Source organism: Prorops nasuta, unplaced genomic scaffold, assembly GCF_024137725.1.
Source record: "Prorops nasuta isolate Cenicafe-Biocafe unplaced genomic scaffold, Cenicafe_Pnas_1.2 PNAS00030, whole genome shotgun sequence".
NCBI classification, from domain to species: domain Eukaryota; kingdom Metazoa; phylum Arthropoda; class Insecta; order Hymenoptera; family Bethylidae; genus Prorops; species Prorops nasuta.
Genome location: NW_027116827.1, coordinates 2109901 through 2136194, shown reverse-complemented (window position 1 = coordinate 2136194; position 26294 = coordinate 2109901). Strand labels below are relative to the sequence as shown.

General features: G+C 46.1%; 1 protein-coding gene across 1 annotated transcript; it reads right to left on the bottom strand.

Annotated features, from left to right (window-relative positions):
• Window positions 1–1527: 1527 nt before the first annotated feature.
• Actbeta (Activin-beta) lies at window positions 1528–26294 on the bottom strand. Its single transcript, XM_066742565.1, has 5 exons — window positions 25287–26294; window positions 4390–4610; window positions 3803–4037; window positions 3118–3295; window positions 1528–2756 (listed from the first exon to the last, which is right to left on the bottom strand). Exons 1-5 carry the CDS (start codon window positions 26191–26193, stop codon window positions 2516–2518), a joined length of 1782 nt encoding a protein of 593 aa, XP_066598662.1. The 5' UTR covers window positions 26194–26294; the 3' UTR covers window positions 1528–2515.

Genomic DNA, 26294 nt, shown 5'->3' with positions numbered 1-26294 from the left:
CGTCCCGAGGATCACGGTGCAAGCTTTTCCACAATATACACAGGTAGGTCAATTTACGAACGAGCATTCCTTGTGCAGAGACTTGGTCGAATTTTCGCGAGAATACGCGCGGAGTCTCCGAATCACCAAGGTAGAGGCTTCTCGCGACTAGCACTGGCTTATTACGTCATATACGCTCTAGTGTACTGGACTATATCATATTCAGCGCGATAAAACGAATCCACGCGGAGACATGCTCGCCACTGGAGAGAACGAAAAGAGTCTGGAAGCGCCTTAAAAGCGATCGGCGACACGTGAGAAATCGTTCGATCGACCGGAAGGTCGATAAGTCATCTCGAGACTGAGTCTCGCTGCACGCGAATTTTCCTATGGATGAAAAGCTTGCACGGTTCCCTTACAGAAGGAGACGCTATACAATGTTTTATTTACGAAGCGGCGAATTTCGGACGTAATTAATTGATCAATCGAGCGAGTAATCGCACGCCAGCTTCAAGAAAAAGTCTTTGCCGTATAATCCGAAAAATTAGCATCAGTCTCGAAAATCCGTCGCGTCGAGTTTGCCGTGCCGTGAGTTTCATTCTTTTTACTTTTTTGTCGCATTTTTACATTCCTTTCAATTGCGCAAAGAAAAAGAAAGCAATTCGCCGAGAGAACAATCTTTTGGTATACGCGTGCATCGTGAAAAATCTCGACGAGAGAAAACCTGCGCAATTTTATTTGATCGCTGCCCACATGCCTGAGAGGCACCTGAGATGCTCAAATTTCTTATTGTCTTATTATTGTTTTAATTATTACTTTTCTGATCGCGTCTCCCTTTTTTACTCTTTCGCTGCGACATTTATTCCTCCTGTTTTTCTCTTCATATCCTGTACACACGTCTCTCTCTCTCTCTCTCTCTCTCTCTCTTTCTTTCATTCCCCACACGTACAATCAATCACTCTCACACTTCGGACTAACGAATGTCTCGAACCGTGCGCGTTCTCCATTATAATATCTCAAAAAGACTTTTGTGAATACAATATATTAGTAACGTGTAATCGTAAGTGTTTGTGATTTTTTTCTCATTAAGTTAATTAACTTACGAAATGCCCTAAGATTATAGTACAGACTCGGCATGTGTGTGTTTGTTTTTTCTCCCAAGTTAATCCCATACTTTTCCTCACCTACCTCTGCACAAGTGTTTCCGGTATAGTGTCAAGTGTATGCATGTTGGATTCGTGTTTCATGAAGCTATGTACGGATTGCGTATGCTGTGGGTTCACATGTGTGTTTGTGTATGCGTGTGTGTGTGTGTGTGTGTATTTATTCGTGTCCCAAAGATAGTAAAATTGGACAGACTATTAGTTTTGTAATTTCAGCATTTGTAAAATCTTCTAAACTTACACACGCTCGTGAAGACCCCCCACCCGCCCAACCCTGTTCTCTCGATCCTTAGAATTAAGTACAATTAATAATAATTTTCTCTTAGCCCATTTTTTGAACTCTTAAATACTTCCCACCCCTCCCACCCCATTTTAACCCCAAAAACTCCGTCCCGGACACGCTCGGCTTATCATCCCTCGCGCGCTTTTATATATATATATATATATATATATATAGATTTTTTAATAGTGTTTTATTTATTTTGTTAAATCGTTATTCAATACTTTCATACGTTTCGCATAAAAAACAAGGCAATTAGATTGAGTTTTATTGTTTACACTTAAACCTTAATCCGTATTTGTGTGAAATATTTATACTCGGGTTGAATCACCTCATGTGTATGTATTATATATATATACATTATACTCGTGAAGTATCTCTTTACTTTCATTTTGTTTTTTGCAACTAATAAAAAAAGACTAAGCTCTCATTAAGAATCACGGTTGTTGCCTTTTCGCACCTTTATGGTCTCTCTCTTGTACTCTGTCTCTCTATCTCATACACACCCTCTTTCACACGCACGCAATCGCTTTCTTTCTCTTTTTCTTCCATTTATACCACCCCTCGCTATCTCACACACTCCTATTCTCTCGCTTCGCGGTTGCACAAATTTCACCGAATATATTTATAATATATATCAGTCGTGCATCCCTCTCTCTCTCTCTCTCTCTCTCTATTTCTTTCACCCTGAAACATTCTCACTCCCCACGAAATCACTCGTTAGCCTGTCCGTGCGCCAATCTATTTCTAGACTCGTCAATTTGATTATTCTAACTAGAAACTGTTCGCGAACGACGACGGCTTATTGTTTTAGCAGTCTGATTTCGCCGCGCGCCGGGTAACATGTGTAGGTTCCGGTTGAAATGGCGAACGTGTCAGCCGGCCCATCTAGCGTCGCCTAAAACCGGCGGGACGCGTCGCCCACAGTACATAATTTGCGAAACCCCCTGTGTACCCTGACCTTACTGATCGAGAGCGGCGCTGCCGCCACTGGAAGGCTGTAGTGTGAGAGGAATCGCGCGTGGTTCTTTGGATGGCGGTCGTAGCCGCATTCTTCCTTGAGTTCCTTGGAGAACGGAAGCGGTCGAAGCTCTTAGGGACAGCCGCACTCGTCCACCACCATCTTCGGCAGGTCCCTCTTGATGATGTTCGAGTCCGGCCCGTAATAGATCAGCGACATCGGCGAGAATTTCAAAGGTGCGCAGCATGGCTGCATCCCCGCCAGACGGTCCATCTTCCGGTACTCTTCGATCACGTGGGTGTAATAGTTGAGGAACGTATCCGGCGTCCGGTGTCCAGCTGCGCAGTCACCCCTACAGTAGTTGGCGTAGTACCTGCATTCGTAATAATCCTCCAATCATTTCTCCAACTTTTTTTCGATAAACAATTTATAAATGTCTGACTTTGGGGTCGTTGAACCGAAGCGAGACACGCGAGAGATGCCTTACGAATGTGACGACTAAACTTCTGTCCGATCAAGCCCTTCGAGCCACCGGCCCAAGGTTATCCACCTTGACGCACCACGTCGACGGAACACAGCCGTTCGATAACTCGGTTACTATACTCCGACTCCAACTCGATATATCTACTTGTTTTTATCTCGTTAAATAGATCACTTTATTCTCGCTTCGGGAGCAACGAGGCCTATATATATGCTCTTTCTTATATAATAAGCAGAAAAAAAAAAAGCTTTACCCTTGTGGAGCTATTATCCAATCGTCCCAACCGAGCTGCGAAAAGCTCACGTAGAACCTTTGCTTGCAGCACTGGCCCTTGATAGCACCGCTGCACTCTATCGCTCGTCTCCTGACACGCTTCACCGCCGCCGGATCCGTTCTCACCACCAGAAATGGCCTATCTGGGTCTTGACCACCTGCGACAATCCAGTTTCATTGAGAACCGATGACAGGAGGAGCGAAGATTTATTCGGCCTAATGGCCGTGAAATTAAACGAGCATTCGGAACATGGAAAGCAATCCGTTATCAATCGACCGGCCTGTTAATTCTTCATGAGGCAAGCGAGCCAGCTAATACAACAGAATACATATACATATGTACGATACATCTGGTCTATCGATTTTTAATTAAACGTAGGATTTATGGAGCTCTCTTTACGTTCAAAGATTGGCCGATTGTGCAAGCGTTATAAGAGTATCGGCGAGTGCCGCTACGCTGCCGTGGCAGAGTATCGTGTCATTAAGCTGATATTGCATTGAGAGCTTGCATGTGTGTGTATATAGGTATACGTATACCTATATGTATATACCTATATATAGCAACGGTTTAGGAAAGCGACTGAGACGCGTAATAAAATAAGCGACCTGGCGCAAGGATGATCGTTAAAAAGGTAATTAATATGAAGAAGGGAGCTGGTGCCTGCCTTTATGATTGAAGGACGACTCGATCACGTGTGGCGAGTGACCGTCGAAGGTCGACACGTGAACGTGCGATCCGCAACCGGTGCAATCCACCAAGAGCGTCAGCTTGCCCCTGCCAGAAATCGCTCTACCCTTATACCAATTGCTGACGACCTTCGTCACGTCGAACTTCTGCCAGCCCAGTTGACCCACGCTCATCGCCAGTGACGTCACCAGATCAAGATGCTGACCAAATTCCTGTAAAAGATGGAGCGTGCAAATTTCGCGTGGAATTAATCGGGGGATTGCAGCAATATGAAAGAGGTAAGCCTGGTATTATTAAAGTGTAGTAACTTCGTTAATCGAATAACACCCGAGTACATAATACCTTCTGGCTGGAAACTTCTCGGTCAGCGGAAACCTCACGACTGTTGCAAGTCGCATCGGACAAATCGTGAGGCAGCTTAAGATAGTAGCAGTATTTTTTTATATATATAGTCTATATGCACGATTACGCGGGAAATTACGAGGACTCTGCTTGTGCAAGTTTTTTTTTTTTTTTTTTTTTTTTTTATGGAAGAACAAGAGGAACGAATGCTCGTATATATACCTTTCTTCGTAGATGGGTCGCGTTACCCCAGCGTACCCTGAATACCCAGAGGGTGATGTTTCTTTGGATGATCTGCGCGTGTCGATGACGCTGATAATGATGGCTGTGCCTAAACTCTACTCTTGTCCAGAGGGTCGCCCTTTTCACTCTCAGTGGCTCCAGTCCCGGTCCCCCCCTCGACGCCGAGAACTCCAGCAACGGCTGCCCGTTCAACGTGCGCCCTGGAACAGCAAAGAGAGAGAAAGGCGAAACCACCACGTGACTAGACAACCAACATTGATCTGCATAAAAAGCTGCGGATGGAAAAAGAAAGATTCTTGGGTCGTGGTGGAGGAGTGTTGGGGGGAAGGGGGTTTGAGGAGTCGAGGGGGGGAGGAAGAATCATAGAGGAGAAGGAAAAAGTCGAACAGCAGCGATGCGTTTTCACGCGGAGATTTACGCAGCTTTTAATTACGCCGGAGCATCCATAATAAAGATGTCCGGCTAGATTTTTCTGCGAGCTATGACGATTTTTCTCTTTTTCGCGGTGCAACGGTGTCCCCACCCAATGGCCCCGTCGTCGTCGACGCCACCGCCGCCACCACCACCGCCTCCTCCACCGCCTCCTCCGCCGCCGCCGCCGCCGCCGCCGCCGCCGCCGTTGCCGCCACTCTGCTGCATTACACCAGAGGGGATGTCGTACGCGTAACGCACGAGTTCCACACGCAGACGCACGACCCTTTGGCACAGCATGCACCACGTATACATACGCGCTTACACCACCCAGACGGATGCGGATAGAGATAGCGAGTCCAACCAAGAGAGAGGGAGAGGGAGAGAGAGAGAGAGAGAGAGAGAGAGAGTGCAATGGTGCGATTGCGCGTGCAGGAATTCCCGCGTGCACAGCCCCGTGCAACTTGTGCAGTGGGTGCAGATAACTCTGACCAGACTTGTTACAAACACACCGAAGCGAAACACGAACGTGTATGCTTGAACCGGAATAGAGTGCAGTGAAATGCGCGCGTTCGCGTCGCTCTCTCTCCCTCTCCCTCAGATACAGAGCGTATCGTCACACACACACACACACACACACACTTGCGCGCGCACACACTGTTGAAGATAGAGAGCGTGTGTAGAGTGAAAGCAGGGCGGCTTCATCCCTTAACGGTTTGGTGAGTCATGGACCGGAGTGTCGTGGAGTGGGGATAAGCATGGGGTGTCTGCCGCCCGTCTGCCTTCCGCCTTGCACCCCACTTCGCCCCCGGCCCGGCCTTCACCGCCACTCCTACTATCATCCCTCCCCTCGACCCCCGGATCTTCCACAGTACCGCCGCCAACACCGCCGCCGCCACCACCCAACCCTCGAGCCCTCCCCCCTCCTCTCCTTCTACCCTCTCGGAGATATTCAACCTACCGGCCTCCCAACAACGCGCTTAACCTTTTAAGTGCGGGGAAAGACCACTGTCTTTCCTTACTCTTTCTCTACCCCTCCCTCCCTCCTTTAAACCACCACCACCTATACTCCTCCCCCCCCCCCCTCCTCCTCACCGTCTGACTGTCTGTGTCTATACTCGTGTATCCACTCGGTTTCAACTACCCCGGCTTTTAAAGACGCCACACACCTCTCTACCACCCCTTTATACATTTTTTTATCACGCGCTTGCATCATTCATTACGTCTCCCTCATATCACACCAAAGCTCGTGTAATTCCTCCTTCGAGAATCTTGGTCGTATCCGTGAAATACGAGAGCGCCAAGAATGCCCGAGGCACGTGCCTCATTACTTATTTCCTATCTCGCTAACTCGCTCGTCGTCTTTTCTTTCGTGCAAAACACACCACCGGCTCTCCTCTATAAATAATGCATTTTATGCATATTGCACATATCGCGATTTTCGATCATTCCTCTACTTGCAATTGCGGCTACCATTCCAATTCTCTCTTCGTCCCTCTCTTCTTCCCCCAAGCTGATCCCTATACCCATTTTTCCTCCTCAAAGAGAATAGTCGCTAACAAAGCGAGTTTCTTACCGGTTTTTTGGGAAGAAATGGTGGAGCCGTGGAAGACACAGAGAGAGAGTGAGAAAGAAAGAGAGAGGAGTCGATAGCGTAGCTCGCAATCCAAAGCAGCGTGCTGCACGTGCTTCCGGCATTTCTTTTTTTACACGAGCATTCTACAACACTCACCGCTGCATGTGGATTCTTCTATGCTTGTCCATCCACACACAACTTTCCTCCATCCCTCTCTCTCTCTCTCTCTCTCTTCGCTTCCCCATCCACACAATCCTAATCCTACCAGCGTATTTCTGTTACGGGATTCCAGCAAAAGCCACCCCTCGACTTTTTCCATGACAGAGATTTAAGGTCAAACTTGCGAAAGACACCAAGGGGAAGAACTTATACGAAAGAGGATTCACCTTACTCCCTTAATTAACAACGCCATCCATATATGATCCGTAAAAAGATTATCAGCTCCATCCGATGCGCGATCATGTTGTATACCTTTTCTTTCGCTCGATCCTTCGAAAAAAAAAGAAGAAAGTAAAAGAAATCATTCAAACTTTCCAGAATTTCCTTATTTTCGCTGGAGAAACGATCCACCGCTTCATTCGATCGGATATAATGCAATTTTCAGCAAGCGTTGCTTGCCTGGTCGAAGCAAAAAGCTTGCAGAACGAATCCGCTATAATTTCGCCGACTAATAAACGGAAGAAGCAAAGGGGGAGGAGAGGAAAAATCGATGATTGGTATATAGCGGAGAGGGGAAATAGGAAAGGTTCCTCGAGGAAGAGGGAAGAGGGAGGAGACAATGAGAGAAAGTAAAAAAAAAGGAGAGCTGCTGTATATTGATGGGGGGGGGGGGTGAGGGGATGGAACATGCATAACATTTGAAACTGTCCAGAATTTCATTTTACGGTTTAATGGTCGAGACGTCAGAGCTTTATCCAAGAAGGAGAGTCGTTCGACTTTCGACCGGCCTCGCTCGAGTTTCGAGTGCGTCGTGTCGCACTTTTCGAGGTCGCAATGGGTCCTTTTGCCCCCTTCGTCGCAATGCGACACCGCGCGCCATCATCCACCAATCTCCAACCTCTCGACACTCGCTCTTCTGGGCCTTACTCGAAAATCCACCCTCCAACCTCCACCCTCCTCCCTCCTCCCCAAATCACTCTCCCCCTGCAATACCCAAACATCCCTTTTTTGCACGCGTAAAAACGAAAAATGCAACGCTATCGTCGCCATCGACTTCCGAGGTCCTGGAAAACGAGGTTATCGATCACTGCGCGACAGCTTTGCAATTTTAATTCTCTCGCTCGCTTCTGCCAACGATAAACTACTTGGCAGGATCATTACTCGAATCTCCACCCAGATATATGCCATGCAACGTCTTTCACGGCGTGCAAGCAAAGTGGAAGGAAAAGAACTTGAAACTGTCAAGTTCGCGCGAGTCTCGACGAAACGATTCTCTCCTGAAGAGGAGATTATGATCCATTAAAGACTTTCTCTCGAGGGGAGGAGAAGGGGTGGAGCCTAGGAGGGGTGATTTAAAAATTAAAAGTTTTCGCGTGCTCAAGAATCACACACATATATATATATATATATACAAGGAGGAGTATCGAGTGAAACTCGTGGGACGTTTTATCGGAGAGAAATAATTTAATCGTCGTGCGCTTATCAATCGGTGGGTGGTGAAAGTTGGACGGGACGAGAGGTGAAGCAGAGTGGAACGCAGCTGAGTGACTATAGCGGCTGGCAATCCACGTGGTCAGGCGTTATCGAGCGAATCAATCTATTAGCACGGCCAAGGTTCGAATGTTATAGGCTTTACATGGCCGCGTATTGCCTTTGTCAACGAAGTGCGATAACCAAGGATACCAGCGATCGTTCAACTATATCGATCACCTCCCCCCATTCCGAGAAAATACATTTTCGCCCAGAGAATGGAATAAATTTGCAATCACCCACACGACATCCGTTGACACTCTCCACCTCCACCTCCACTCGCCTGCTGGATTTTCCGTTTTTGGGTTAAAGACGCTCGCTCGTTATTTCCCCTTTCCCCCTCCACATCTCTCTGCCATGCGAAATTCTTGCAAAAATATATAGGGATGGTATTATCGATGTTTTACGAATATACCACGATTGAATCAACGTTTGATTTTATTATTCCTAGATTTCTTCTCTCTCTCTCTCTCTCTCTCTCCCTCTCTCTCTCTCTCTCTCTCTCTCTCTCTCTCTCTCTCCCTCTCCCTCTCTCTCTCTCCCTCTCCCTCTCTCCCTCTCCCCCTCCCTCTCCCTCTCGGTTAATATCCCGCGTATAAGATAGTTCGTAAATTGATCCTGGCTAAAAGGCATATACACCGGATCTCCGCAATAACTCCAATTGTATATACTACTGTGAAGCTAAATGACTTGGCAATGTCGGTAACGCCTATACACCTTGTAAGGTATTACGTGCGTCGATGGAGGATAGCCGGTGAACTTTGCCAACCACTCCTATGATTTATCGCGCTATCCAGTCCCCTTTAAGGGGAAATCTCCTCCACACTGCTCGCGCGTACCAAGTAGAAACAGTATTCTAGCCAGCCAGCCAGCCAGCATTTAAACGCAGCTCTCCCTACACCCCTTATTCCACTTTTATTTATTATTTCAATCGATTATACATACATATATATATATATTAATACTGGAGAATCTCACCGACAAAGCTCCTCGTCATTATCGACTTTTTTCCTCTTATTTCCAAAGAAGCGAGGGGCTTCGTTGGAAGGTCGTTTCAAGGTAATTCGAGATTGGCGAACGATCGAGAGTTATAATTGCGAGGCCTTCGAGTAAGATAAGAGCTTTCGGAGGAGCAATATACCGAGATCGTTCGTTGGCAAAGATTTACGCGCCGTTCGCTGTACTAAAGAAACTTGGCTTGTATTATGCGGATAGCGAATGGCGTACCCTAAAACATAATAATAACAAATTTTCCGACCTTTCGCTAGAAAAAAAGGCATTTCACTGCTCGTTCTACGGTTTCCATTTCGAAATTTCCTTGCTGCGTTTATCACCTCGATCGAACGATTGGATGAACGAAAAAACTCTGCTATATGCGTATACGTATATACCGCGCGTCTCGATCTGCATTACTGCGGTCCGGCAGAATATCTGCTACTAAATTACAACCACCTTGTCTTCTTTATCTTTCCGCATCTGACTGGAGATAATTTATTTATGCGACATTTACGAAGTACGAAGAAACTTTTTTCATCTCCCGCGCGGTCTTATCTCTCCAATCCCATTTGGCGGTAACTCCGCGCGAGTCCTCACTCTCGCTACTCGATACCGTTTCGTCAAACTATCTATTCTCTCTCTCTCTGAATTGGTTCTCTCGGGCGAAGCAGCAATCCGACCCTCGCGTTTATTCGATTTTGCGTTCGATACCTGTTTTATAAATCTACACTTCAAGGAGACAATAAATTACTATCACCGCAGTTCTTCCCTCCCCTTTATTCCTAGCGAAAGCTTTCCTTCCTTCCTCCCATCTTCTTTTTTCAAACGCCCGAAAAGCGTGCCAAACGTAGCAAAACCATCATCCCACGAGCTATGTTCTCTCTCTCTATCCTGTTCTATCCACCCCCCCCCCCCTCCACCTATCGCCCCCCAATTCCTGATTCCCCAACCTCCAGCATCCTGTTACTCCTCCTCCTCCCCCTCACCCCACATCTTGTTTCTCACTCGCTCATTGACGTACTTATTTTTTACTTCCCATCGTTTAGTCGCGCATCGACAAAGTCCTCGACCCCCGAGCAGCCAACCCTCTCGACTCGCAGCTCAAAGGAGTGGATATTTAAAGTGGGGCTCTAAAAATGAAAGATGATCGCTGGAGAGTTTTTTTTATTGCTCGTTTCCGGAAATACAGTAAATCGTCACTTCCGTGCTTCATTCTCTCTTCGTTATTACTCCTCTTCCCGTTCGATTTCCGTTTCTCTAACCTCTCTTCTTCTCTCACTGTCTATACCTTTCTCTTCCTCGTTCAGCTTTTTAGTTCTTCTTATTGCAAGTTCTCGTAATCGGGGTTAGCGCGATCGCGGCGAGGAACGCCGTAAATTTAACGTGGAAGACGTCGCGAGGAGAAAAGAGGGGTCTTCTCGTCGCCAAGTCGTCCATTTAAGACGCGACGTAGTACGGTAACACACCGAGAAAAGGACGAGTTACCAGGAAGAGTCGGGAGTTTGCTAGAGAGAACGAAAGGAAGACGAAATGAGTGTGTGGCGAGAGGGCGAGTGGGTTATATAGTAAAGGAGGAAGGGAGGAGGAAGAGGAAGAGGGGAGGGGGGTGAAAGGGATCGAGAAGAGAGCAGAAGAGGATGATAGGACCAAGGACGGTAGCAGAATGGAACCAGAGGGGGAAGGGGTGGGGATATCGAGGGAGCTAGAGCAACACACTGCACTTTTTCCCAGTACGGAAATCGCGTTGACTAACGATCCGGGAAAAGAAATCGACGTTACCAATCGGCCACTCTGACAATTCCACCGCGAAATTCCAAGAAAAAATCACCGAACAACCGGAAGTGCGATGGGATGGATGGAGAAAAATTCGCTGAAAACCTTGCTCCATACGCGCGAATGTAACGACGAATTCTCCAGGGCCTATAAGACACTTTCCGGTTGACAAGGTGATACGCTTGCAAATCTCCAAGCGAGCTACGTAATGATGGAATGTAATTCATGGACGAAGCAGCAATTTCAGAGCTCGTGCGCTGGTTTGTATTTCTTTTTTATGTGACGAATCCTTAAGGAGGACCGTAAAAGCAGTAGAGGGAACAGGGAGCAAGAATGTGGAGAATCGCGCGCGGTGATTCGGGCGAGGGATGAAGGAGCGACTATATTGCACTCGGATGAACAAATTGTTGGTATTTCATTGAGAAACAAATGATGCTTCTCTGGTGGATATACAGCGAGTTTCTTTGTACAGTGGACAGGCCTTATAATTTATCATCGACGGATCCATCGACGAAAAGTTGCTTGATTGTCTCTGAGAGAGGAATCGATATAGCGATACGAAGTTGAAGTCTTCCCTCGAGTCTCGTCGGGGCAAATGGAGGATTTCTGTTTCTGAAATAAATTAGACCCACGAACCTGAGGCTATTCGCTGATTCACAAATAGAGAAATGCAAGAATAACGAAGCTCCTTCGCAAAGAATTGTTATCATTTGTCGAATAGATGGATGAAGAGCAGAAGTGCTTACCATACCAGATCTGGCTAGCCGCTAAGTATGGGGAGGCTAAGGGCATTCCATTATTTCGCTTTCCCAGATGAAATAGCCGCGATATTTCCAATACGATCAGAGCTTGCGGATAACGGACGAGTAATCTGGAACTTTCGATTTACTAGTGAGCAATATTTGATTCCAACTTTCCGACAACAGCTCGACTATTAGCAGGAATATCTATCACGAATCGAGCGCGTCGCGTCATATTGAAACGGCTGAATAAAAAGCTAGCAAAGTGGGTAAAGTTTGATCTGGTCAGACGACCGAATACTTTACGGATATTATTCCTTAATAACTACAAGTTTATAGGGATAATCTCATTCAATATTGCAAATCGAATCAAGATAGAACGGATCTAACGTTTGGAAACAATTGATTTTTCTACGGTGCTGATCCAACCTATAGAGAAGTCGGGAATAAAGTGAAAAATGTGGGACGTGGTCGGACGACAAAATTATTTGACACTTTGGCCGATGCTGCGAGTATTGGTGAAATCACGCAGGACACGGGAGTACGGGGAAGCGGACGGTCCATGGTTCATTCCGCTGATTAGGAAAACTATTTTTCCTTGTCAATGAGAATTACGACATTTTAACCTTAGAATCTTCCTTAAAATCTCATCGACGATACTCTCTTGTATCGTTGGTAGGCAAAGTTTATACAATTTAGTGTCGAGCGTTGATTTTAAAAGAACTTTTATTACTCGGTCATTTGAACGTGTCAAATGAAAACTTGGTTCGTTTCATTCGTCGGAATGAGATATCGCAGTATAGGCGAGAGAGATGGGCGTTGAGGGTTTTGGACGAGCGGTATTTACGGTGTACAGGTTGCGCGAGATGCGAGGGATCGAAAGATGAAGAGGGCGAGGAGGAGGAGGAGGAGGAGTAAGAAAATGTAGGGAGGAGGATGAACAACTGTTGATAAAAGCGTTTAAAGTGATTGGTAGTGTTGGTCAGTGGACATATCGTTAGGAATCTAATTAGGCGAGTGATGGCGATGCGTTTAGGGGGGTGAGAAGTGGGAGAGAGAGGGAGAGGGAGAGGCATAGAGAAGTCCCTTGTGTAGGACCATGCACTGACCGTAATACGACTAGTCAACTAAGAGGGTCAGATATAGTCGTGGTAACCCTGATCCAGATCTATCGCCACGTGGTCTCTCTTACCGTAATACACGATGCACGATGCATGCATTTAAGCACCTATGACGCATCTGACGTAACTACGCCCAGTCCCAATCCTATTCGCCTCTACCCAGTACCCTCCAGATTAGAATCAATCCGCGCCAACTATCCGCCATGCGCGTTCCGAACTCTCATTTCCATCATCACTTTTTTTTGCTCAATCCACTAATGGCAAAATTTCAACCCACCTTGAAAACAAAAAAAGAATACAACTTTGAGCGATAGAGCAGCGCTGCATCGGTCGATAATTTAGAAGAAGATTCTCGCGAGATTCGTATCTAGGTTAAAGTGTATTAATTCGACGTAGGACCGCAGCAGGGGGGGGGGGGGGTGGGGGGTTAGACCGAGCGGCGAATACGAAAGTAGACCGTGGGAGCTTTCGATGATTGAGAAGTGTTTTACTCGGTGAATCCGGATGATTTGTGAGCGGCAACCGGTCCAGCTGCCGGTAAGCTGCCGCAATCCTATCTGCTCGAGGCGAAAACACGCAGCTGAAAGCCACGGGGCTTTCCTTTATGATAAATTAGGCGATCCTAGAAATGCCTATGAATCCTCGAAGAATCCACTCCGCGCATATATTTCAACGATAAAGCTCGCTGACCCATTAGCCAGCAGAATTTCACTGTCTATGAGAGTAGGAGGAAAAAGCCTGTAATATCCTCGGGAGAAATGAGCCGAGGACGCGTAAGAAGAGTCCTGGATAAATCGAGGGAAATATCTAGGACGAGCTTGCATGGACTCGCGATTAAAACGTTGCAGGAATAAAAGATCGGTTATAAGGTGTTATGCTTTGGGAGATTTCCTCTTCGAACTTGCCAGAGTGAAATGTCACGGGGAAAATATTGGGGATGCAGCGAGGATTTTAATGATCAGCGAATCGCGAGAGACGCTGCTAACTCTTCCTATACCCGTATTTCCACCCGGATCTGATATAGCTATATGGAGAATGGAGCCAGCAAATTGTATCTCTACTGATACGTATATACGCGTACACGTACACGATAAACACACGGGTAACAGACGTACACACACTCCTGCTAAAAGTACATAGTTATATACTTGCTCCATTCCCGTAGTCGCTTGGAATTTCAAGTACTATTTTAGACTCGTTTGAAATAGAGCTAGACGCGATATTGGCCAAGTTTAATTAAACCGATCTTGCCCGTTCGGCATGCGTCACGTAAATCGCGCAGTTGGTTTTGTCGCGAAACACAGAATAGATATTCGAAAACACAACGATGATTCTTTAGGTTGATCCTCGGAAAACCGTATAATGCGTTATTGCTTAATTCTGCTAATTGGAAAGAGGAGGGGGGGGGGGGGGAGGGTATAATTAGAGATTTAGGTGGTTTATAGGGTTTAGGAATGTTTAGGGGCCACGAAGAGACGGGGAGGAGGAGGTTCCGGTTGATGGGGCGGAGAGACAGGGTGACGAGAGCAAGTTCCAGTGCATGTCCGGCGTGCACATAAACGGCCCCGACAACGCGGTGTGATCTATAGAGGTTCGTTGGGATTTCTCGGGTTTTCTGTGGCTTGTTGGCGGAGTGTGTCGCCCCCGGCAAAGGAAGAACAACCAAAAGAGAAAGGAGAGAAAGATGGGGCAAGGCGATGGCGAGGGAAAGGTGGGGATGGGGGACGGGGGTGGGTATAGCACGAGAAAGCAGTAAAGAAAGAGGTGGAGAAAGAGTGGTAGTACTACAACGAGTAGGAAAAGAGTAGTACGTTAGAGGAGGAGCTGCTTGCGGAAGTGTGCGTGTGGTATGGTACTGTGGGGATAAGGAGAGATGGTACTCGTGTGGATGGAAGAGAAGGAGGAGGAGGAATAAAAAAAAGGGTGGCGAGGGGAGGAGGGAAAGAAAGTGAGCTAGGATCAGAGAGAGAGAGAGAGAGAGAGAGGAGGGGAGGGGGAGGGAGAATAGTGGCAGCCTTGGATAGAGATCGTGGCGAGTTGTGCGGCGCGGCGTGACAGTGGTGGTGGTAGTGCGGGCGGGTGGATGGGAGTCAAGAGGGAATAAAGGGGGTGTAGGAGATGTACGAAGAGCGGCGCCCAGCTGGAGCCACGTGCATCGATCTGACTACAGGCGCCAGCCGTCCTATCCGTCGGCTCGTTCGTCCATGAGTTCGACCCTGCCCCACTCCAAGCCATCTCGAACCGTCAGCCTCCACACACAGTTCTGATACTCTCTCGATGCAGAAAGCGACCGAGAGAGAGAGAGAGAGAGAGAGAGAGAGAGAAACTCTCTTCGTACATACTACCAGATCTGTGGAAGGTCGAGTTTTAACCCCTGCGCGCCTCGTCTGACCGGCTTGTCCCTCGAATTCCTTCCCCCAGGTTGAACGAACTCGATTATATCGTCTCTTCTCTCTCTCTCTCTATGCTCTCTTCTCGATCCAATCGCTTTCGCGAGAACACCGTCGTGAATCTCGATACGCTCCCGTTACGTTACGTTTCCTCTCTTGATTTTCCATCCCCACCAGCAGCCAGAGTATCCTCTAGAGACGAGGGGGAGGGGAGGTGAGGGAGGAAAATGGTACTCTAGCTATAATTTCTATAATCGGTCGGATAAAGTCAGGCGAGGCTCGATAGATCGCAAAGAGTGGACTATATCGATCGATGGGAGAGTTTCTGCTTCGGTTAAAGGAGTAGGGGGTGAGTTTGAGAAAACTATCCTCCAACTAGTTCATCTCGTCCTGGTTCGTCAGCCTCGATGTCGTGACCTTCCAAAGACTTTCGTGTCCTCGCAAAGTGAACGCGTCTAGGCACGTGGTAATCGTCGATCCCGCTCTCTTCGGTCACACATCTGTATGCTATTCTTGAGAGAGAGAGAGAGAGAGAGAGAGAGAGAGATCCGGGTTTGTTTCGCAAATAAGAATACCGCGGAGAAGAGTCGTAGAGGGATTTATTGGAAGGACGCTCTTTATTTCGTAATCCCTGACGACCTTGGGAGGACTATTAGCGTTAGGAGGGCGAGGCGAGGCGAGGCGAGAACGAATTGCTCTTTTTATTTTTCCAATGACGCGATGGTCGCAATGTAGTGGTCGTAGTGACCGGTATCCGTACCGGCGCACATTTAACGCGAGAAAAACGTTACTTCGTGCTCGCGTGTCGCTCGTAACACGACAATCTCTACTATAATAATACATGAAACTGTCGAAGGAAAACTTTTACAGCGATACGTTACGATAAACACGGCGCACACTCGCGTAAACGTATATATAGAATGAAGGGGAGCATAGGGGTAGCACGGAGGAGAATGGGGCAGTGGGACTGTAGATCCGTGCTTGTGTCGGTGAGCCGAGAGTTATGATTATTGCGACGAGCGCACCTACATATATCGAAGCTCGCTGTATGGAAAGGGTGGAGAGAACGACGAGGAAGATATCGGGCGATCTGTCAAAAATAATGTTGGCTGTAAGCTGAGATTTCTGGCGGTGGGGGTAGGTAGGGCGTCGTAAAAAAATTCGTCAAGCAGCGTCCAGCTACGTGTGACGCTCTGCGAAAGTGAGGAAGGATTTCGCAGGGATCGCTGGTGGGGGTTTTAGTGGATTTTAGGGGGATGCAACTGTTAGGAATCGCGAGTTACGAGCCACGGCTGCTGAAGCTTTCATAAAGAATCGCCTTGGGAAAGAGCCGACGCCAAGTCCTTTTAAAAGAGAACAACCGGCGAGCAAGTATAATGGCCGGCATCTACGACGGTATCTCTCTTCGTTCTTTGCTCTCTCTCCCTAAATTCTGCTACGACCAACGAGCAGATATCTCCACTATGAAGCGTCAGACACCAATTTTCCTTATACCAGCCTCTCCTAATCGTCTAATAAACGTTCGCGAAAATTCCTTATTCGCATCCACGCACCATTTAATCCCCCACATTATGGAATTCCTCTCCATTCCATCTTCCAATTGGCCGTACGAACACCCCATTGAAAATTCCTTCGACATAGCGGTGCGTAACACACCCTATCTCTGATTTAGACGCTCGAGACAGCGTTTTGCCATGCAGCTCGAGATTCTGTGAAATGCCTTGTCTTTAGTAATTATCAAGGCATCTCTCACTCTTATATTGTTTCCTTATCATATTGCGATACATTTATATAAACATTTGTATACATTTAAAGAAGCATGCAGGATGGACGGGTCTTTTTGGAGAATTTTGAGATATATATATATATATATATATATATATGCAAAGCAATTTATTTTTAATGAGAGGATAGCTGACTTCCGTTGTAAGCATTTTGTTAAAGCAGCGTCGGTGTTGTTTTTGTGGAAAAGATTGTTTTGCAGGAGCAATCGCGCTTTTCCAGCGGAATACCCATAGCACGCGATATTTACGAGTGGTCATTAAACACTAGAGTGCGCTTAAAGTCTGGCAGACGCGATAATTAAGGATTTAATCACCTCTGCCGAGCCACAAGTGCCCCCGACGCGGCGCGCTCAGCTATACAAGGACGCGCGACCCCTGCCTCTTTCTCGTCTCGGCCTAAATTAATCGATTTTCCCACGTCGATGCTCCTCTGGGAAAGCTCTCGGCGAAAGAGCCCCGAAAACTACTATAGGTTAAGCGTTCTCTTGCGTCGAACAACGACAGAAGATATTTACATTTCCTAATTTTTCTTTTTTAAAAAATGTCGTCCCGGTGCGTTACGGGTCCGAATAGTTGTAGATTTGTTTCGATATGCCGTGTCTAGTATACAGGGATGATCCTATACGATACAAGAACTAATTAAGCGGAGCAAATGATTCTTGGCAAGTGGCGTGCGTAGGGCCGCCAGCCATGCGGACTCTAGGAGTTCACTGGAGTCGTCTGTCTCCAGGCGCGACTGGTAATACACTTTGCGCAATTCCCTGTCAGGAGTAATGACTTTTCCTCTTGAACATGAAAAACTCAAGGCACAATAAACCGCCAAAATTATGACTGCAGGCTTACAGCGTAGCGGCATCGTTCGAGGAGAGTGCCTCGTGGTTGGAGGAGCCCCGAGGGGGGGAGGGTTATAGTCCAATGGACGAGCATCATGGAGAAAGACGGACGCTGCTGGAAAGCTCGAGACAGAAGAAACAACCCCTTCCCAACCTTCCCTCTCCTCCAGTCGTATCGCTCTTCTACCCCCACCCGCGGCCACACTGTACACTATATACGTATCTCGCGATTACCAACACTCGACTCGGCATTTTTTCCTCACTCGCCATGCACCCTTCTTACACTTTCCCAACCCTTTCTCTTCTATTCTACAATCTGTAAAAATTATTGCCCACTATATACATACGAGAGAGGAATTAAGGAAATCGAAATGTGAACTAGAGAATTTTTCCTGGTGTATATACCTTTCATCTGGATTGATCAGAGTTCTTGTGCATATATGCCTATATATAGATTAACGCATAGTGTAGGCTTAATTTACAATTTTCCATTGATATTCGTGAATAACTAGACGGGCTTTTGATCCTCTCCAACAGGCACCAGCACCGATTAATTCGACTATTGCAAATAACTGTTCGTGTTTGTCGAGTAAACTGAATTATCTATACGTACAATGTTGGTAATAGTTTTGTCGCCTTTGAGTTTATTTGACTAAAATTCAATTGCAATGGGTATTTGACGAATTGAAATGTCGCAAGATTAAGTTTGAATGGTCGTGATAAAAATGTGGACGTACAAACTGCTCGATGAGTTTCTGTGTCAAGGTGCAAGTTTCGGAAGATTAGTTCATCCCCCGTGACTGCCGGATCTTTAACTACATCCAGCTATCATATATTTTACGATAAACGAGGATCTTCGCGAACGACGGTCCAAGGGTTAATTGCGGAAGTCGAGCGCCAGAGCAAAAAGTGAAATATGCTTGGTAATAAAGGAAATCAAATTCACCAATTGTTATCCTAATTTTCTCTAACTGGCCGAATGCTGAGCAGGATGTTCGCGATCGTAAAAATCGTTGGCTGAGCATTTAGATTCCAGTCAAAATACGTTTCATCAGTGTTTTCCGCTCGATAAACCTCAGTCGTCAACTTCAGGGATCGATGATATACGGCGAAGATCGATAATCCCCGTTCGTTACCACAACACCTAATCTCTTGGTCGAGAGAGATATTAATTATATTTCTTCGCGGTTAAATATTTCGATATTCCATTAAAAAAAAAAAAAGAGAGAGAGAGAGAAAAGAAAAAAAGGAATCCGAAGCACGGAATACTTTTCGCAGAATCGCCGCGAATAAATTTGCAAGATCATTCACGTGTTTTGCCAAGGCTGGTCGATAGGAGGAATTAAGGGGGATTTTTGTCGGTAGGCGTGGAGTTGAGAGGGGATGAATGCGAAGGCCGTGAGCTATTTTTTTTAATTTGATCATTCGAGGACGCGGCAGAGTGGATGAAAATTTGTCGTTTCTCCTGGCCGTGGGAATGGGGAAAATGGGGAAAATGGCGAAATGGTAAGGGTTGTTGCTTTGATGGTCCGCGCGAGCTAGGGTGGTGAGGAGCATAAATTCTTACGGTGTCTCAGGGTCCAAGTGCTTGGAAATATTGGTGGCTTGGAAGGGTGGCGAGAGTATAAACGCATAGTTTTTGCATGCTAGCATTACTCGCAGATTGTAAACCGGCTGCAAAACTCGTGTGTATTCCTGAATCTCTGCATTCGCGCTCCCCCCCCACTCCTCGCCACCTCACACTTCACACTCTCCTCGATCCTCGCGAGAGATACTCCAACTTTGTATCGATTCCAAGCGACGACAGCGCGTCGTACACAAGCCGCGCGCCGCCTCGCAGGTAAGTTTTACTTTTTAAATACGCGCAGCTTTATAGTTGTCGTTCCGGTGGATATTGCTGCCGAGCCGCTCGTGCGCGCCTCCTCTTCGTCTTGCGCTTTCAACTTTATCCAAACCGAACTATGTTTCCGCCATTTCGGTCAAAACTATCCGCGATCATTCTCCGCCAACGACTTCGCCAACTGTTTTATCGCCAACTTCATTCCAGTCCGATCTACGATCGTGCGTGCGCTCATAAAGAATCCCACTCTAATAAAGGAAGATAATAAAACGACACGAAAAACACGCACGAAGCGTCAATGACTAAATTTTCACTCGCTGCTTTCGTTGTTCCAATGTGCAGGGGGAAAGTCTGCTTTGACGAAAGCGACGAAAAAATAAGGGACAGTCGGGGGATGCATGCGTGAAATTAATCGACTCGTAATAATTGAACGATGGGGAGAGTTTATAGTGGAAGCGGATTAGAGAGACATTCCGCGTAATAGAGTGGACATAGTGCTGGAAATTGGGAGGGATAATTTGTGCGTTAATTGAGCGGTCGGTGTAACGTTGCATTATGAAAATTTAGTATGGCGCAAAGGCCAGTAAATGAAATCGATAAAGCGTCTGGATGCCAATGCGGTATATGTTTTTGGCAAAGTTACGCGTGCCTCGTAACGTCTTATTCCTATACCGTCTCTCTCTCTCTCTCTCTCTCTCTCTCTCTCTCTCTCTCTCTCTATTTCTCTCTTTCTGTCTCACTCCTTACGATTTGCAATAACGCTAGAAAGGTTTCGACCGGTCGAATTGCATTTTTTTTCCAAAGAACAACTTTCCGAGACTACAAACGATTCTTTTATACGGAGTCTCTTCGTTCCTAATTGGGAATCCCCTAGGACCACCCGACAAGCCCCCCCCCCCCCCCTCCCCCTTGTATTACTGTAAAAGGATGTAAGATTTTTTTCTACCCTCCAAATCGAACACCCGCTAGTAACGAATTAATTCGATTACACCGAGTCCAGTGTTTTGCGCGCTACGACACGGAGACGAGGGATCAATGGAAGGAAGAGGAGAAGGACGCGGAGGCTTCCAGATCGTTCACTAGTAAGATTTCTACGTAAATCGCAGTCATACTCCAGTGGAAGCCCTTCGCTAGTGTTTTCTCCAATTAAGCCCTCCGTTACCCCTTGCGCGGCCGAGAATCCAAAAGATCTGATTCTCTTCGTCGTGGTACGAGTGATCCAACAACCCTACATTCTTTTGAGATTCTACGATAAAAAAATATTGTTGCATTATAGCAATTTAGATAATTTTAAATATGGTTAGTAAATAAATATATATATATATATATATGAATCAATTAGATAAAAGCCAAAGCTCGGAAAATTTGTTCGCTTGATTGCTATAAATTCGTCATAATAATGATAAACTAAATTTATGGATTTAACGAACAATTCATTGTTTTGTTAATTACTTATTATTGTATAAATAAATTTAGTTTATGGTTGTAATGAATAACTGCTAAGTAGGTTGAACAAATTTTTCTCGATGAAAACTCATTCGGAAATTCACACTGTTTCACTTTGATGGAATAAGTCAGTGACGAACACAGAGTGGAAATGCTTTGCTAAAGATTTAAATTTTACGGTGAAATACGTTGTTGATGAGAGAGGAGGGCTCCGATGATGACGTGCAAGTTTCGCCAGCTCTTCCAAAAAGAACACCAGCGTGGTTGCAAAATGAAGTCTGATTATGAACTGCATGTAGAAAGGAAAAAAAAATACATTAATGTTAAGACCCATTTTGGCTCTGAATGCACAAATAATAATGGAAAGATATTAAATACTTCTCTCGGTTTGTAAATGAAGTCTATAGTCATCGTACAATTCAGTAGTGTGTGATAAATTGTTTATGTTTCCATATATAAGCATAGTACTAAAAGAATGTCATTGTTATTGAGTTCTTTTGAAAAAGAAAATGGCAAAAACTATTAGGTTTGATTTTCAGTTTTAGCAAGATTAAATTGATGGGCAGAAGTATCGTTGTGCAGCAGTTATTAAAAAGAAGATTAAAAAATGTCGGTTAGCGTAATTAAACTACGAATTAAAAAGTTTTTGTTGAACAAGCATTCAGAGGGTGGAATACCGTTTTAATGCTCTCGTCAGGGATCAACATCGACTCTGTCGGTGTAATTTTCCAGCAGAGAGGAATTTGCGTTAAACTGGAAAATTTCGAGCTACACGTGGACAAAAAATATGGAACGAAAGACATCTCGGCCCCTCCTCTCCGTCCCCGCTCGGACATGGATCGATGTCGACGAGGAAGGGGGCGCGAATGGGGCTTTATAGTTTCTTTAGTCTCTTCAAAAAGAATGACGTGTTCGCTGGCTATGTATAGGGACGGCAGTATCGCAAAAGTAACACACCTGCCACATTGTGATGGTAAAAGCTGCGCAAAGCAATCGGAAATTCGTAGAAGTCGCGAGGTGAAACGCCGGAAAGAAGGAGGGTTTGGGGGGGGGGGGGGTATGAAGAGGAAGGCGAAAGCTCGGTATTTAAGCGAAAACGCCTCTCCATCGCGTCTCGTCGCGTCACGTCACGTCGCATCGCGAGTCGCCTATCACGGTCGAATGGCGCGATTCCCCGCAAACCTTTTGGATATCTATAATGACCCACCACACACAGACACGTGTACGAATCGCCGACAAATTTCATTTTAAGCATTCGCACAACATACACGTACTTCTATCCCCATTTTCTTCTTTCTCTTCTTGTTCTATAATGTTTTTATTGTTCTTCTTCGTCTTCTTCTTCTTCTTTTTTTTCTCTGCATGGCTATCGTAGCGGTAAAAAACTTTGCTTCAATTTTTATTCAGTTCATACACCGCTCGGAGAGAAGACTTTTCCAAATAATTTCACCGCCTACTTTGTTTAAATTCTATATTTTCCCTTTGTCTGCGCCAGGAATCATTAATGTGGGCTGGAATGTAGGCGGGTTTTAAGAAAGGTTATTTACAGGAGTCGATTTAAAAAATCGGTGGATTCGCGTGCGGAGCAATGGAGAAATTGTAAAATAATATGACTTACGCTTCTAGCGAGAGCTGCAGCGTCGATTTATATGACGCGTTGGTGTGTTTACTCCGTACACTTATCGCCGGTAATCGCACAACGAGACACGCGTTACATTCTTCCTCTAATTGACGCTCGTCGATTGCGAATCTATCGAGCCACAACCTTTCCTTCCCACTCTCCGAACTGATTCTCTACTCTTTTCTCGTTAAACAATAAACAAATTGTTTTTTGCAATTAATCGCTCTATTGTCATATGTACAACACTTTCTGCAAGACTTTGCGTTTGCTGATTTGAGAGTGGGAGTGATGCAAAATAGAGAGAGAGAGAGAGAGAGAGAGAGAATCTTTCATTAATTTCTTTAATTCCTTTTATGATTTTGCATGGTGGAGAAGTAAATAGCAAACTCATTAATTTCAGCGTGGCTAACGGCTGGTGCCGTCGTCCCGGCTGGGTAATATGACCGTTCCACCCTGTGAAGTTCTATTACCCTTATTGTTAAACTTAGAGTTACTGAACTACGGAAGGAGCTATAGACTGTTCGCGCGACACCCATGAGTTCAGGCCACGTGGCTTCAACCGTGTGGCCATCAGAAATCCACACGAGTAGCGCTCTTCAGGTGTCGACGGCGAATTATTTTCACCAGTCTCATCCCCGAGCTCACTCCGCCCTATTCTTATCACCGCCTTGTGCTCTCTCTCTCTCTCTCTCTCTCTCTTTATCCCTGACGTATTTCGAAAATGTCGCTATTTTGCCTAATTTCACGTTTGCCCACAAAGTTTGGCGAAACGAGTTCCTTCGATAAAAGGACGATGCATGGAGCTAATGGAGGAAAGTCGGGGCCATGGAATTTGCGGTTATGCGCTATGCAATTGGTCCAAATGCCGAGTTGGGTGTGCATGCCGGTTATTACATTGCGGTAGCTGCTACATAGTTACACGACTACCACACAATTCGGCACGCAAATCATTCCGAGGCCATGTTTCTTTTACAAGCCACACGTACGCTTTTCCCCCCAACGAACCACCGCAACTACCCCTTTATCCAACTAAACGCAACAATTTCACGCTACATTTACACATTGTATTTTATCGTTGACCTAGCTCTAAACAATAATTCACCTGGCATCGATTATCTTGCAGTGAATTCAAAGAAACTCCACGAGAAAGCTGATTAATTTTAATCAGTCATTCGACTAACAATTTCAAGGGAATAACGCTGAACGAGGAAGCGCGTTCTTAAATTCAAATTGGATCCTTGCATTATCTTCCAGCTTCATGTCTCGTGGAACTCTGATGAAACGCATTTCAATCTGGCTACAAGTTTCGGAGGAATTTTCTGGGAGAGGTTATCCAATCAGTTGTGGAGTCAGTTCACTCGCACGATTTCACTTCGAAAGAATTGTTTAATCCGTCAGCTTACAGAATTTCTTACTAAGTCTAAATCAATTTTTCAAATCGATAAATCCACGTCTCGCTATTTTCCACATCTCTTTTCTGTCATTCCACTTCAAATGTTTTCTCTTCTTTTATTAGTGTACACTGCAGCACTTAGTACTATACACCAATGCATTCAAGAAATTTTAATTCATGCGAAACGTTTTTTAAAATTGCTACTTCTTATCTCAGCGTTTACTAATCTTGTAAAAAAACAATAGCTTGGAAGCACTGTTTTTTGTTGTAGTAACAGAAAGATCGATCCAAATACAAACGTTTCTTTTTTTCTATATCCTAATAAATAATCAGTTTATTTTTTCCCTTCCACCTATATCATACTTTGGGGAGATAGACCCTATTATATATGTACCTCTCTCTTGATCGCTTACCGGTGCGTATTCTCCCCCACATCCTCTACCTTGATATATACGTCTTACCTATCGTACGTACATCGACACTTCTATATGCTTATACTGCACAATCAGTTATATAATTACACTAGATAAAAATTAAATCTCCAAATACTGCAGTAATGCTCTAATCTACTATTATTGCGTAAACAAGAATCGAGGATATCTCGCAAATCGATTCCGAAATCGAAATATTAAATCGTTCTGCACAGCAAATCATTGACATAAAAAAATTTTGATCTTTGAGCTTTCACACGCACGTTAGGTATATATAGGAAAAGTACGCACACACGCGCGCGAAAGGATAGGTGCAGCTGGGCGTGAAATTGCAAAACGGCATAAATTAAGAGTAGGTAATATACGCGGTTTGATCGTCGAAGGAAAAGTTCGATTGTTGTTCGAGTAAAAAGGTAAAGGTAGCATGCGATCGGAGACTTATAATTAAATGACGTGGCGCCGGCGCTAGGTTCCATTTACGGCTCACAATGGCTCAGTTATCCTGTAGCTGCAAGAGCACTGAAACCTTTACAGAGAGATCTACATGGATACTGCAAACTGTATTGGTCTTCGAGTATCTTCTTAGAGAGCCGTGCCATAAATTTTCATCGGCTACTTTTTAGGCGCATATCACTTGGAACTTGTTGCGCCTCTTTAAAAAGATTTCTCACATCGCTATATAGGTTTGTCGTTTCGCTATAAGCTTATATTCACGTATAATATTGTGCTTACGTGTGAGAACGAGAGGGGTGGGTGAAGGGTGTCAGGAGAAAGAAGGAAATAGAATGGAATTAAGATATATATATATATATATATAGGAAACGAAGCTTACCAGGTTCGGCAAAGGTGATAATCTCGGAGGTCCTAGCGTAGAAGTCGTCCATCTCCTCGTGCGAATCTTGGGAATCGGTATAAGCGTAATAAGGACGAGAGATCCTGGCACCCCGTGACGCAGTGGTGTGGCCGGCGCGATCAAAGTTCCTGTACGAGTATTCGTCACCTCCGTAGATGAACTCGCCTGAGTAGGGATTTCCGTGGTGCTTGGGTGCTCTCTTGGGATATCGCGGAGGTGGCTGGGCCTCCGCCCTGTAGAGAGTTTCGAGGGCGAGGTCCCTCGGGACGGTGGCTAGGGTACGATTTACATCGGGCCTCGTCCTCAGGCCGAGTTTCGTGAGGATCTGGTGCTTGATCGCTTCTAGCCTAAAGTCTTCCGGGCTGGGGGCGGACGCCGGTTTGGAACCAGTGCTACCGGGGGCGGCAGCTGCGGCGGCGGCGGCGGCGGCAGCAGCGGCACGGTGTATCTCGTGCACGTGCTGCTGATGGGGACAGCCGGGACAGGTCTGCCGATTATTCTGCCTCGGGTGTACCGGTGGAGGCAGTACGAGGCAGCACAGTACCAAACCCACCAAGAACAGATTCGACGGGCAAACTACACCCCCGGACGGCTTAACTCGCGGCGACGATTGTCTCTGACGCCGCTCCTCGTTCCCTGCTGGGAAAGCCTGCGCCTGCAGTCGCGACTCCACAGGGGGAACCCTGAATCTCCCAAGAGTCTCCTCCTCCTCCTCTCCCCCTACTGGCGCTCCTCGTCGCTGCCGTTCCCGCCTCTCCCGCAATCTCCGACGCTTCCGTTCCTGATACCGTTCCTGAAGCGGACGGCTATCCGTGCGTAGACCGAACCTAGCCACGTTTCGACCTTCGTTTGAGGTGAGTCCCGCGCTATACGGCCCCTGGTGCATCTCGGCGGCGAGTCACCTTTTCCTCCAGCGCCTCTGGGTCTCCCGGTACTCCTTGCCGGATCTTCGGTACCACGCGACGCCTCCGCTAAAAGCCGCGCTAC